At 45.2% G+C, this 15,003-nt stretch overlaps 1 protein-coding gene across 4 annotated transcripts in view; it reads left to right on the top strand.

Moving 5' to 3' along the window:
* Nucleotides 1-15,003, top strand: part of ZNF385A (zinc finger protein 385A) — a 483,068-nt gene that overhangs the window by 175,882 nt on the left and 292,183 nt on the right. For 3 of the 4 annotated variants that reach the window (XM_078688401.1, XM_078688410.1, XM_078688394.1), the window contains exon 2: nt 13,180-13,322. In XM_078688401.1, the coding sequence (XP_078544527.1) occupies nt 13,180-13,322 (143 nt within the window). Of the gene's footprint in view, nt 1-13,179; nt 13,323-15,003 lie in introns of those variants that run through there. The other variant, XM_078688451.1, reaches the window with a different exon arrangement.

The raw sequence follows: 15,003 nt of genomic DNA, 5'->3' as shown, positions 1-15,003 counted from the left end.
TTCCTGTGCAAGGGGTCCGTATGCCCGCTAGGGTACCTACCTCAGGCACCCTCTACACCTATCTTCCTCTGCCCAAGGGCCTGTGCGAGCTTGCTCCCACTGCACCTGCGCAGGATGTTGGCAGGTAAGAACTGCATGTTGGCGACCGCACCCAACTCCCCCGCCCCTGCAGCCTCCTTTTGACCTGCTGCCAGACCCCTTGGAGGGTCTTGTGACGGCGCAGTTATTTTTGGTCTAAAAGAAAGGCTTACATGGACTCGAACTGTCCCACCATTCATCACCTCACCCATGGGACCAACATAAATACAATGATATATAGTCAGTGGAGAGATGCACTCCTTTTTCTCCTTTGATTATCCAACGTTACTTGAAATGTCCACTTTAACTTTGTCGGCGTGCTCGCTCTGCGTGCTCCGCCCATTCGCACACCAACATAAATACAACATACTAAATAGGATCGGCAAGAGAAAAAGGGGGTTAGGTATGACACAAGCCAATACCATGACTACACATAAAATCCCATTTGAATCGCACCACGTACCATTGCATAACCTTATAACTATCCATCACCTTATGCCACAACACCTGAGCACTCCCCCTACCCGGTGCCGTTAGCTCTGGCGATTCTAGGCACAATGCGGCTAGTAGAGAGGAGGGCTTCATTCTTGGCACCCTTCATGGCAGCGAGCTAGAAAAGAGACCTGTTCACGGCGCCTTTTAAGAGACAGGCCGTCTTGTTGCTAGGAATGACCCAGGTGCTTCCGGGTGTCGCCTCAGCCAGCCAATCCCACCCTGACCTCTCCCAACAGTGGGCGCCTCTGCCATAAAATTGTTTGACCTGAACCTCTAATGGAAGACACGGTATACTGGGCATATAGAAGTAATTCAACCTCTTCTCTCTTCTTTCTAAAGTTGTTTGTATCTCAGTCTCTGAAGCAGTAGGGGAGCACCCCAGTAGAGAAAGATGTTTGCCAAATCCCAAATTGGTGAACAAATTTGCATAGAGAGAGAGAATGACTCCCAGATATTAAAAAGCCTTTCGTTTCTTCTGTACAGAAATATGCAGGACCTAAAAGCAGCATTCCGGGGGCCGATCTGGTTGAGTGATAAAGCCTTCAAGCAAACTTTTTCCCTCTGCTGTTATATGACATCTCTAGTAAATAGGATTCTTGAAATGAAGTGTTGGCTCCTTTAATAATGTCATAAAGATGGATAAATAAAGAATGGTATATTTCTTAAGCTGTACATTAAATTGGACCACTGGTTCTTCTTTTTAAAGTGTGCCTCAGGTGTACTGTAACCACCTCAGGAGCAGATGTAAGTGGTGATAGCTATAACAACCAGCTCCAAGTGTTCAACTGGTAAAAACATTCATATTTTTGCAAGATTGTGCTTTATTGTGGCTTCAAAAAAGAGGCATTCATACTGCAACTCAAGCACAGTAGCCGCCTCCTCAGCCCGCTTGTGCTTTTGTGACTTTCCCTGAGCAGCTCGAGCTTTGGTTCGTTTCTTCTGCTGCATTATTTGTGTTCTGTGGCCTGCTGATGTCCCTGCAGGGCCCTTGAGTGATCTACGCTTTCAATTTAGTCCAGAACAGTGAATACTGTCACAGCTCTTTGCTTTGTTGGCATGGCAAACCAAGCACGCGTTCCCAAACACAGACAAAGAGCACTTTACAATGTGGGGGTGGTGGGCGCCGGCAACCAGAGAAGTGGGGAGACGAACACAAGGGGAAGAAGGAAGGGGAGCCTGTTGTGAGGAGTAGGAGGGAAAGTGTGGGCACGGGGTTGACGATGCTGCACATGCTGGAAGCCAAAGAAGGATCAATAAATGAATCAATCAATCAATCAGGGTTGGTAAAGCGCAGCTACTTATCCGTGAGGGTCTTAAGGCGCTGGGGGCGGCTCCGTTGCACGCTAGCGTCATCCGAAACGCCAGGTCTTGAGGTCCTTCCTGAACTGGGGCAGTGTGGGAGATTGATGGAGGTGGAGGGGAGGGTGAACAACCTTTACAACGAAACCCTAACAACGCGGTACCATTACAACGCAGGTTTTAGAACGAAAGTCGTTACAACGACTTGCGCTGGAGGGCGCTCTAGGATAGGGAATAGTTTAATTTACTATCCAACACCTTCCCAGAGTTGGAATAGTAAATTAAACTATTCACTATCCAGCGCCCCCCAACGCAAGTCGTTGTAACGGCTTGCGTTGAAAAACCTGCGTTGTAATGGTACGCATGTTAATACCACGCTTTGTACCGTCATACATCCGGAGGGGAGAGGGTAAATATGAGGCAGTGGGAGAAAGGACAAGAAGGGATTAGTTTGATTAAAGGGTTAATAAATGAAAGTGTAAAGGGGCACAGAGGGGGCTATGCAGAGAGTGTTAGAAAGAAAGAAGAGGGAGTATAGAGTGAAGTTAGACACGATAAAAATGGAAAGGAAAGGTAGAAAACTTGGAGCAGATCAAGTGGGAGACAAGTGTTTGGATGGCGGGTCCAGAAGGGGAGACAAAGCAAGAAGATGTGGTGGTCTCGAAGAGGGATGGACACAAGTGGATGAACGAATACGAGTGTAAAAACGGACTCGAGAGGGAGAAGTGGGAAAGGAGCTAGAACCTTTATCATGCTTTAATTGACTTCCGGCCCTACCACAGGACTGTTAGTTTGCAGACCGTCTGGTGTAAAGCCTACTATAGCACAATTTACTTACATTCCATTTGCATTAGTGGCGCTCAAGAAGTCCTCTTTAGCACTGGAGGGGGCAGGAATAAACTATATAATTTTAAGAACTTAGGGAAAATAATTGAAAATAATAGACTACCACCTAATGTTTTGTGGTGAAATTAAGGAAAACAAAACTATAAAATAAAAACATCCTTTTAAATAAATGTCATTGTGGTAGGACTTTGTCCTAATGAAGTTCTCAAGCCAATGGTTTAAAGAGGTAGGTAGAAGAGGCCCATTGACGTGTCTGAGAGGTTAAAAAGCCTTAGTGCCTTCATAAATCTTTTTCGTGGGACAGAATCAAGCCAAAGCACCCTTGGACTAGAAGGACCTCAATTTGGCACTGGACATGGTAACAAAAGTTATAATTAGTCTTTTGAAGAGGTTAAGTGCAAACAATATCCACATTATTGTGTCCAAAAATGTAATCCAGTCTTAGATCTCCTTGTTGGAAACCTACTATAAAGAAACGTGAGGAGATGAAAAAGTTTCAGAAACGAGAGGCGGCCACAGAGGATGGAAATTTAGTTTTGGCTTCTGGATCTATGCGATTGTTTTTTACTTAGGCTGCTCTCTATGTGTCATTAGTCTAGAGAGCAGAAATCTCAACAGATGTTTGTCTCATTCTGATGATGACGGGTTCCACACTATTTGGTTGGCAGGGCACGGTGAAGATTTTCATGGATTCTGAGCTGGATAGGATAACACTGAAGACTAAGAAGTGTGTACATCCCCAACACTTCAATGTCCCTAGTCATTTCTTGAGTTCTTGAGATACTGCACCCTTTTCTGCTAGATTATTTTTCCTGTGTACATAGCTTTCGTGGATTTTGCAACCCACAAATATTGGCACAAAAGTATGAGCTCTATTGTACTTGGCAAACGATAAGGATTTGCTGACAAGCTAAAACTGGGGGAGGTTGAAGGGTGCAAGTACATCAGATTATCAGCAGCTCCTGTGCATCCTTTGCACAAAACTCTGCTTTACAGATTATCTGGCTTCTATGCGCTTTTCATCTGGTCCCTTTGTTATATCTCTTCTGTGGTACTGAGGATTCCTTTCTTCTGTCACTCCGAGTGACTCGAAGCTACTAGACCTTTCTTGTAAGTCTTTAGGGCACGTGAGACGCTTGATAGGCTCAGGTGTCTCATCAAAGGCAGAGTCATACTGTATCGGTGGAAAAGCCACATAACTCTCTCGCTTCCTTTTGGTCTTTCTAGCTCTCAGCGGAGATACCTCTTCAAAGATCTTTTGTTTTGAGTGCCACCAAATCTGGCACTATACATGAAGATATACTAATCTGTTATAGGTGTCAGGCCTGCTTCACTTGCTTTTCGCAGCCATATAACCCCCACCAACTTTGGTTCATGCTCCACGAGGAGCTGTGTGTGAGTTAATGTACTGCCAAACTAGCTATTGGGGGACAGTCTTTCTAGGTCTCACCTCCTGTGTGCCGCTCAACACATGTTTTTGTGAAAAATTGGTATCTGGGGGCTGAGCCATTGCTTAATATGTGTAGGTTTGGGGTTTAAGCTCCCAAAAGCTATTTTCACTGTAGCAAGGCAGGATGTTTCATAAGAAAGGATGTATGTCATCACAACGCATGCTTTTACTACGCATGCCTTTACAACGCAGGATTTACAACGCAAGTCGTTACAACGACTTGCGTTGGGGGGGTGCTGGATAGTGGAATAGTTTAATTTACTATTCCAACTCCTGTCCCCGTGGATAGTAGGGAAGGTTTTGGATAGTAAATTAAACTATTCCCTATCCTACAGCGCCCTACAGCGCAAGTCGTTGTAATGACTTGCATTGTAAATCCTGCGTTGTAATGGTAGTGTGTCGTAAAAGTTGCGTTGTGATGGATGTTTCCCCATAAGAAACCCATGGGATACACTATTACATTTAATGCTATCTTCAGCTAAAAATGTCATTCTTAAACTCTTTGTGACATATGTTATAAGTCTAACTCACTATTGACATCTGTTTTTAATAAATATTAGGGAAAAGGTACTTTTACAAGATGCTTTTCTCTGCCTAAAGCTTCCGGAGGTTAATTAACATTAGACTCCAGCTGCAGTCCTTTGAGTGCTGAAGCCCTTAATGACATGTGAAAACTGCTCATAGTCGAGACATAGGCCTTGGTGTGGGGAGGTATTTTATTCTGCTAGCAGGAGGACAGGTTGGCTAATACCCAGAAATGTATTTAACTTCAAAGGGCACTTCCGTGTCGCAGGAAGATGTCAGACGGTACCTGCAAAGGCCCCTTCTTTTGTTCCCCCAGTCAAGCAGGCACCAATCCCAGTGGGGAGGAAGCTGCTTCCATAACTGGGTTGAAGTAACCACATTATACATTTCCACGGCCGCACCTCTGAGGTGATCGCACAGACTCTGCACACGGTGCGACAAGTTTCGCCATCTTGGATTTGGGTAGTGAAGGGCACTGTTATATTGTTTGCATTCGGGCACACACGAAATGCTGAAAATGTGAGTAGGATACCCCCTGGGAAATTTTACCCCTTTGGTTAAGGAGGAGCCAGGTGTCACCTCCACTCAAAAGCCAGGGACAGGCATAAAAGCGGCATCCCCAGCACCCTCCCAGGAACACTACTCGATAAGAGGAAGATAGAAGAGGATTGAACCTAATTGAGACCTGAGAAGAGCCCTGAAGTGATGGAACTGCTCACTCTTGCACCCAGAACAAAGTAGATCCAAGGTTCATACGGTTGATCTGGGCAAGCTACAGAAACACAACAAGCTACATACAAGAGGCCTTTCTTCCAACTGCACAGCTGACCAGGTTTAACTCTACATGCCCTGAACCGTCTTGTTGGCCTCTGTTGTAGTGAGTACTTACCCGTAAATGCTGTTCTTGGTTCCTGCAACCTTTGTCCTAGTCTGACTGGACTTTTCTTACCTCCTGTGAAAACCTGGGACTATGAATCTTTTTGCCTCCAAAGACCTCCAGAAGACTGGGACAAACCTGCTAAGCCAATCTGACCTAGGTGCCTTGCTGCTGGGCTGAAGATTCAGGTTTCTCCTGCTTGGAGCTCTTCCACAACAGCAGATTCGATTTAGCGGGACATCATGGAGAAGGTATCTGCCTTGTGGAGCCTTTTTTCATCTACAGCCTGCTGCATTGCCCTGCTGAAGATTTTGAAATTCCATTTGTGAGACTAAGTCCCAAGGTAAAAAAGTCAGACCAGGTTACCTGGTTTCTGTATTGGACCCGTGCCCCATCACTGTTGGCCTCAGATCGTGCCTAGGTTCTGGTTTTACTACGACCAATTAACCGCGATCGGCACGAGAGCGCGTTTTGGTCCTATTTTTTATTGAAGAAATGTAAATTCATACCTTTGGTTCCCCTTATTGGAAATTTGTTGTTTTTGTGTCTTTTATTTTATTACTCTCTTTTTTTCTAAATAGGTATGGGATTTTCCTTTTGTTTTGTTTTCACTTTATTACTGTTTTTGTACTGCATAAATACATTACACATTGTCTCTTAAGTTAAGCATGTCTATTCTATGTTAAAGCTACTATAGGTTGAGCTCAAGTTAATTTTGTAAATGTTGTGATTCTCCCTGACAAGGATTTAGTTTCTTCCGTAAGGTGGGCTATCACTAACCTTAACTAATGACCATATTTTCTGCCCTCATTTGTGTCCAAAATGTTAGTGTGGTTCTGCCATGCTGAGAAAGCTAAAGGAACTTTTAAACAAGTAGCTGTTTTTAAGACTGGGTTTTGTGAGTGCAGAGGCCAAACAGACCACTTTGCTAGCAATATACTCAAAGTAGGCTTTGGGTGTGCCCCTTTCAGTCATTGGCTTTCTTTGGCCAGCCTCTTTAAGCCATTGGCTTGAGAATTTGTCAGTCTCTTTCTGGCTCATCCCAGTCGACTCCTCATATCTCAGCTTATAGAACTGGCTGTGTGGGTCTATCCGTGAGTTTCCTTTTAAGTACGTGCATTAAACTTCATGGGTTACAACTTTACAACTTTATCCCTCTTTACTTACTGATAACTAACTCCTGTTTGTTGAGTTTCACTCTAATATGCTACGTCTGCATGTGTTAGCACATTAAACCCAGACCTATTGACTTTGCCAATGCTTGTTTACAGGGTAGATGGCACATGGCTGCTCATAGACATGCAAGACATTAATCCGTTCTCTTACAGGTGAATGTCATTCAGCTCTTACTACCCCATTTCTAGCATACACCCACTGTTAGTGCAACCACTGACTTTTTTATTATTGTGTGCTGTGGTGTGCACAGTGTTATTGAAGGGAGTAACGGTGCACATTGTTATTGGAGGGAGAAAAGGTGCACAGAGTGTTATTGGAGAGGATAAAGTTGCACATCGTGTTATTGGAGAGGATAAAGGTGCACGGAGTTTATTGGAGGATGCAAAGGTGCACAGTGTTATTGAAGGAGGTAGAGGTACACAAGCAGCTAGATTCATCAAGCATTTTTGCGAGCGCAAACGGTGCGAATCGCAAAAATCGGCCGTTTGCGCCCGCAAAAATGGCATTTGGAATTAATCAATGGGTCATGAACTCGCAATGTGAGAAATCGCAAATAATTGCGATTTCTCAAATTGCGATCGCATTTAAGGAATCTCAATTAGAGATTCCTTAAATGCAATTCATGAACCATTTTAAAATTGCGAAATCGCAATTTTTGGCCGCTATTTACCGCGAGGTCAAACCTCGTGGTAAATAGCGAAAAGTTAGAAAAATGCATTTAAATGCATTTTTCTAAGTTGCATGTTACACACACACATGTCCTTGGGACATGTGTGTGCGCAACACCAATGTAGATTACATTTCAGGGGTGCTCCAGGGTGTCCTTTGGACACCCCTGGCACCCTTGAAATCGCAATCTTATTTGCGATTAGCAAATTGCTAATCGCAAATAAGGAATGACTCCCCATTCATTCCTATGGGCCATTAGGCCCATAGGAATGAATGGGGAGTTATTCCTTATTTGCGATTAGCAATTAGCTAATCGCAAATAAGGAATCAGTGGGAATCGCAAATTCAATTGCGATTCCTACATGAATCCCGTTTTGCGAGTCTGTAATAGCGATTCCTACTAATCGCTATTACAGACTCGCAAAACGGGACTTTGATGAATCTAGGGGATAGTGTTATTGGAGAGGATAAAGGTGCACAGGGTGCACAGGGTGTCACTGGAGAGGATACATGTGCACATGGTGTTATTGGAGGGGATAAGTGTGCAGAGAGTGTTATTGGAGAGGGTAAAGGTGCACAGAGTGTTATTTGAGAGTATACATGTGCAGAGAGAGTTATTGGAGAGGATACAGGTGCTCAGAGTGTTATTAGGGGGGACAAAGGTGCAAAGAGTGTTATTGGGGGGATACATGTACAGAGAGGGTTATTGTAGAGGACAAAGGTGCAGAGAGTGTTATTAGAGGGTACAAAGGTGCAGAGAGTGTTATTAGAGGGTACAAAGGCGCAAAGAGTGTTATTGGGGGGATACATGTACAGAGAGTGTTATTGGAGGGGACAAAGGTGCAGAGAGTGTTATTGGAGGGTACAAAGGCGCAAAGAGTGTTATTAGGGGGGGACAAAGGTGCAAAGAGTGTTATTGGGGGGATACATGTACAGAGAGGGTTATTGTAGAGGACAAAGGTGCAGAGAGTGTTATTGGAGGGGACAAAGGTGCAGAGAGTGTTATTAGAGGGTACAAAGGCGCAAAGAGTGTTATTGGGGGGATACATGTACAGAGAGTGTTATTGGAGGGGACAAAGGTGCAGAGAGTGTTATTGGAGGGTACAAAGGCGCAAAGAGTGTTATTGGGGGGATACATGTACAGAGAGTGTTATTGGAGGGGACAAAGGTGCAGAGAGTGTTATTAGAGGGTACAAAGGTGCAGAGAGTGTTATTGGAGGGGACAAAGGTGCAGAGAGTGTTATTAGAGGGTACAAAGGCGCAAAGAGTGGTATTGGGGGGATACATGTACAGAGAGTGTTATTGGAGGGGACAAAGGTGCAGAGAGTGTTATTGGAGGGTACAAAGGCGCAAAGAGTGTTATTGGGGGGATACATGTACAGAGAGTGTTATTGGAGGGGACAAAGGTGCAGAGAGTGTTATTGGGGGGACAACGGTGCAGAGAGTGTTATTTCTGCTCATTTAGGTAGGAGGTGCTCCAAGAGTTGATTCTGCTTGTGAAGGGTGGGTGTGCACATTGTTATTGCTGCTTATGGAGAATGAAGGTGCACAGAATGCTATTGTTGACTTGACTTGAGGAGGATGTGGGTGCATCAAAGGTTATTCCGCTCTGGGAGGCAGGGGGTGCAGCTGATGTATGGTGGAGGCACACCCAGTGTTATTACTGCTCGCAGAGGGGGTGAAGGTGCACCCAGTGTTATAATACTCCAAGAGCATAAAGATGGACCAAGAATTGTGGTGCGTTTAGAGCTACAAGATACAATGAACGCTAATGCTCCTTGTATGGCGGGGGCTATTGCTGCTTGGAGAAGATTGAGATGCATTGAGTATTTTTGCCGCTAGGAGACGCAGGAGGAACACTGGGCATTAGTGCTGCTTGTAGAGGCAGGGGATGCACCGAGCGTTCTCGCTGCTTGGAGAGAATGCCGCTGCGCCGAGTTATTGCTGCGCTCTGCTGAGCGTTAACACCGCTCGTTACTCTCTTCCTGGCTGGCAGCCTTTGCCTTTTAAGTGGGTGAGAAGCAGCCAGGGCGCACGGTTGGGCTCCGTCGAGTGCTCCTGTTCATCGCCCCTTGCTCCCCGGCGTGCTGCGGCTGTCGTGTGCGGCTCCCCAGGAATCCTCTGGCAGCGCCCCCGGATCCTCAGCTCCCCCTCCGCACCAGATGGGTCATGGAAGCTCAGTGTGTGAGAGCCCGGGGAGACATGGCTGCCGAAGAGCCGTGATCGCAGCTCCGGGGGCACGTGGGCAACCACAGAGCGACACGGGGAGACGGGCACGGGCCAACCGCAGGACTCGGGGCTTCCCACCAGGGCCGGGTTGGCCATTTATCCTATCGGGCATTTCACCGGGGGGCGCTCCACCACTGGAGGCCAGTGTGGAAGGCGGATGGCTGTTGCCTCGCTCGTTGTTTCTCACGGTTTAGACGAGAAGCAAACCAGGGGGCGGGTGAGAGCGAAGGAGAGTGAATGAATGGATGACTACAGAGAGAAGGAGGAACAGGGCTCGTGTGAAGCCTGACATAAGGCAGCTAAAGGGCGTGCAGGCCACAGAGCAGTAAGCTTGAGGGGAGCATTCACAGAGCAGGGAGTCTGACACGCGCGATCACAGTGAGCCAGGGATTTCCACAAAGCAGTTACATGTGTGCACAGAAAGTAGGGAGGTTGTCGGAGAGTGATCACAGACCTACTGGAGAGGCTGCTTGACCCAAAGTGCAGAAATATCATGACTGTTGGCCAATCACGGAGCAGCTACACGATGAGGGATGCTTGATTCCGCATACTGGATTTTTGGTAGCAGGGCCACTGGCATTATGCAAAAGAGGAGCACCAAATTATGCGGCCTGGTCGGGCAAATTATGTGGCAAGAAAAGGTGTGTTATGTGTCATAACGAGCACTTTTTTGATAGTATTACTTCATTATTTCTACATGTTGACACTTAGTAATACTGTCTGGGCAAAGAGTTCCCTTGATTAGTAGCAGTTTAACAACCAAATACTAAATTAAACTGAAGAATGATCAGCTAACCTTTGTGACTGATTATATGTTGCAACATTTGTAGTAACTTGAACTGTTTGAGCTAGAATCAACATTTTTTAACATTAAAATCTGCAGATGATGGATTATGTGGTAAAGGCGGCAAGTCCATAACTATGCGAAAAAAGTTGTGGCCACAGATTCGCATAATTCCAGTGGCCCTGTTTATTAGGCACTTGTGGCTTCACAGAGCATCTCAAAATCCATGTATCCTGGTCCCTGCCAACTAAGTTCCACAAAGTTTAGTATACTACCTTTTGTACCCCATGTATCTAATTTTGTGCACCACTAGTGCCGTTACAGTTAGGGGACATCTCTTTGCTCCCTTTCCTAGGGCACTCGACCTCGGAGCTGGGGAACCGGGTACGAGTCTCGGTAATGATGCTAAAACCTCCTTTGATTCTGGGTAAATTACTTAATCTCCCCGTGCCTAACAAAAATTAATGCATTTCCTCATGTAACGTAACTGGTGCTATGTAAAGCGCTCTGCGACCCGATTCGGATTCGGGTCAAGTTTGCGCTATATAAAACTCTGCAAAAAAAAAAAAAGTACTGTGATTATCAATGTTTTCATTGAGTGTTTGTGTGCATGTAAGCCTCTAATGCTGCACAGGATGGCTTCAAGGCACTTCATGAGTTAGAGATGTTAAAGCTTGAGAGGTCACTAGGAGAAGGCCTGATGCAAGGGATGAGTCTTCACGGCTCTCGTCGAAGCCAGCAGGTTTGAGGTGTTCATCAATGGTGTGGATTAGGATTGGGACTCAGTAGCTTTGCAGTAAAAAATAAGGAGTAAAAGAGGGATTATAACCAGGTTGCCCTCCAATCATATAATTCATACACAAATAACCTGGATATGTGGAACACATTATAGTCTTTATAATTTATATATAACGGGTACATTATATACTCCAAGGTATGGCTATGCTAAATTGTCTAGTCATGCTTACCTCAAAGTGTTCCTCATTTAAAACTTATCAACCATTCACAACTAATCTCACCCCACCAAAGAAAAAATAAGTGTGAGAAAAGTCAGAAAGTGCCTCACGTAAGCACCGTCCATGGAGCTACTGGTTGGCACTCACCAGTTTGCTCGTTCTGTCATCATTGGCAACTTTTTTGACAGAAAGAAAAATTGTGTGACCTAATCCTTAGGCTCATGTGAAGTGGAGAAAAAATAATAAAAATAACTTGTAAATGATAGTGTCATCTGTTTTACATCCAAGCACTGTAATGTAAAGAGGTGAATAAAACTCCTAATTAAAAATGAGTTATGAACATCTATTCCACACATACTTTATTTCCATAATGTCCACACTAGAATAAAAGAAATGGCCTGTTTAGACCATCTTAGCTTTAATGGCCGACATGTTTCATTGCCCAAACAATTTTTGCCAATTTCATCAGGGCACGAGGACGCATCTCCACCTCACTGGTGCTTTAAATCGGGTGGTTGTCTGGTGGACTCCTATCAGCAACACACCTAGGGGGCTAGTAGAGGAGTATTGGAACACGGACTGCTGGTATAGGGGTGTGTTGTTTTGTACTATACTGTTTCCAGCGGTGGAGGCTGACTACGAGCCCTCCTAGGTGTGTTGTTGGTAGGAGTCCACCAGGATCCTGGGACAGTCAAACACATTAATAACATTGATTGCTATTTAATGATGAATGTGGAATATGTTCTTAATACAATTGTAAAAAGGGCTAGGTGCCATAGATGACAATATTTAAAACTCCTTCTCAAGGAGCTTGGTTCTCAGGGGGTATCCTGTTTAGATTCAAGACCTCCCAGTTGGGATAAAGGTGTTGGCCCACCGTTGCAGAATAATCTCAGTGCTCCATATATCAAGATAGCTAGGCTGACTTTAGCTACTGATGATGAGCGATGGGGAAATGAGGACAGTCGAAAAGAGCAGAGTGACCGGTCTTTCTGTACGAGGTCATATAACCTGGGCTAATCATTGACTGGGGGAGTCAAGGTGTCCGAGAGAGATTACGGACAACAATGTCTGCTATGGAAACTCCAATGCCAATGTTTCAGGAACCGTTGGTGACAATTAAAACCAGAGTGATCGCCGGTTCTGATGAAGCTGAAGGGACGAGGAGACTCTCGTTTTCACTGGTATAAAGTGTGCAGCGACCCCCAAGTTTCTCTTGACACTCGTCGAGACCTGTGGGGTCGGGGATACTGACTACTTTCCACGATCTGGTGGAGATAGCCTCAGGAGTGGATGGTGACTCCCCGAGAATGAAACAAGATCACCTATGTTTGATGAGCAGCCATGCCGGAAAGCACAAACTGATAGTTCCTGAAGAAATCATATGTGAGGATTCTGAATTAAAATACAATGTTACCAGGAACAATTATATTTCAAAGTTGTGAGAATCTCTTAAAGTCAGTGGGGAGGCAAATGACAGTCATGAGTGATGCTGCCTCTGAGATGAGTGACTGTTACATTAAATTATTTAAGTTCACACCTAATGAGTGAGACTTGAGGTGTCTGTTTGGAGTGACTTAACATACAATAGATATCACAAATGCTTCTTTTTACGTGATTTTTCCCCACTATGAACATATTCCATTTATGGATTTTTTTCCAATTCTAAAGAATCATTGCTGTAAACATTTGCCGCGAGTTTGCCTGCTTCTTTCAGATGGGATGTTCTAATGGAGTGTGCTGGTGCTTTGCTGGGATGTCTTCTCACCACAGTGCCTCTTGTTGTATTTTGCAGGGGGCATCAATCGAGCAGGCGCGTTCCAGACCATGCTGAGGCCTCCGGCGACCCTTCTGCAGCCGCCGCTGGACCTCCAGCAGATCCTGTCCTTCCCGATGGAAGCGCAGCCCATGATGGGGCTCTTCTCTGGCTTCAACATGGTAAGGCAGTTCTTGAAGCGCAGACTGCATCTGCAAAGATCTCGCAGAATGTCCTGTGCCGCTATGTGGACTCTGCAGGAAAAAAATGATGGCTCGCGCCAGCGCTGGCCGCAAGAAATTGTGCTGAGCATTGCACAGAGACAGTGCTGTAATGAAGTGAATGTACACAGAGAATGCTTTAATGTTGTGGTACTGAACACAGAAAAGGGTGTCATATTTTGGTGATGATGCGCAGGACGGGTCTTACTCTTGTAGCTTCTTGGAGAGTAGAAGTACTTGAAAGTGGTGTGTAGGCCCCAGAAGTGCTGAGATACACTCATTGAACACAGGGAATAATGCAGTGCTATGTCTACTGGGCACAGGAAGTCCGGAATTGTTCTGCGGCCACAAGGGGTAACTCAATATTGTAGCCCCCTGGAGTTAATATTAAGTTAGTGTTGTAGTGCCGACAATTTTTGCTCAATTCTGCCAGACTTTGGAATTCCCTTCCTCTCCACCTGGAACAGAATCCAACCACTTCTCCTTCCGCAGATGCCTGAAAACATTACTTTTTCCTTAAACTGGCTGAATACCTCGCTGCTGCTACAGCTAGCGCTGGGATGCCTCCGGGTAGCCGTGCGCTATATAAATGTCCATCAATGTCAATGTCAAGGTCATTGATTAGTAGGCACGATCAATGCTAGATGCAAATTCATCTGCCCGACACAGTTTCCCCATAAAACCTACTTTAACTGTGTTTCTATTGCCCTTGTTAACTGAAATCTCTGTGACATTCACAAACCTAAACAAGGTTTCCTGAAAATGTTGGACTTCCACAGATTTGCTCTGCCTGAGTTCCTATCGATCTTGACCAATTGTACAGAGAGAGTAAGACTGGTAGAGGACATTTACCCCCTTGTGGGACCTGCCGTGTTCTGTTGTGCTGTCGTCCCTTGCCGCGCCATGCAAATGACAGATACCTGTGTGTCACTAAGCTACAAGACTCATTTTCAAGCATTGAGGCAATCATTTTCTTGGTGGTTGAAACTTATACGCTTTTGTCGTAAGAAAACATTCAACAAGTCACTTCCCACCTCACAAGCAGACACTGACTTCAGGGTTAACTTGATAGTGTCACAGACTGTTCTAAATATACTATTGACTCTTATAGCGCTCCAAACCCACCAGTTTGTATGAGAAGGACATACAGTAAGTGCCACCAGTCTGGCACTCAGTCTCCGCATAGGTCAGTCTTCTGGTGGTGCCAAGGACCAAGTGTGAGAGTAGAGGCTACACATTCTTTTCTGCCACCGTGACACCACTTAATAGCTCCTACTACACCTGGACTTCCACAGCACTCCCAGTCAAAGTGAAGACTAAACTGCAACTCAGCACTGTTCTCACGAATCACAGGCCTGGCGCAATGGCTCTGAAGTGCAATAACTGTCCTAGGTTTTGTGCAAATTGTGCATAATGAGGCACATAATATGGAAGCCAGTTTACCCAATATAAATCTTTATAGCCGATCTACGCTAATGCAATGTGCAAATATTGTAGCCACGCCTTATCACTCTGCAGCAGTGTAACCAAGATGCCGCCCTTCCCTGGGTCAAAGAATGTTAACGATCTGTGTTGATTTCTATACATATAAAATGAACATAGCAGTGTGGCACCTAGTGCTGCACTTACGGAGTGTGGTGCA

Source organism: Lissotriton helveticus, chromosome 1_1, assembly GCF_964261635.1.
Source record: "Lissotriton helveticus chromosome 1_1, aLisHel1.1, whole genome shotgun sequence".
NCBI lineage: Eukaryota > Metazoa > Chordata > Amphibia > Caudata > Salamandridae > Lissotriton > Lissotriton helveticus.
The sequence above is the reverse complement of the archived record's forward strand: the minus strand, read 5'-3'. Positions and strand labels throughout refer to the sequence as shown.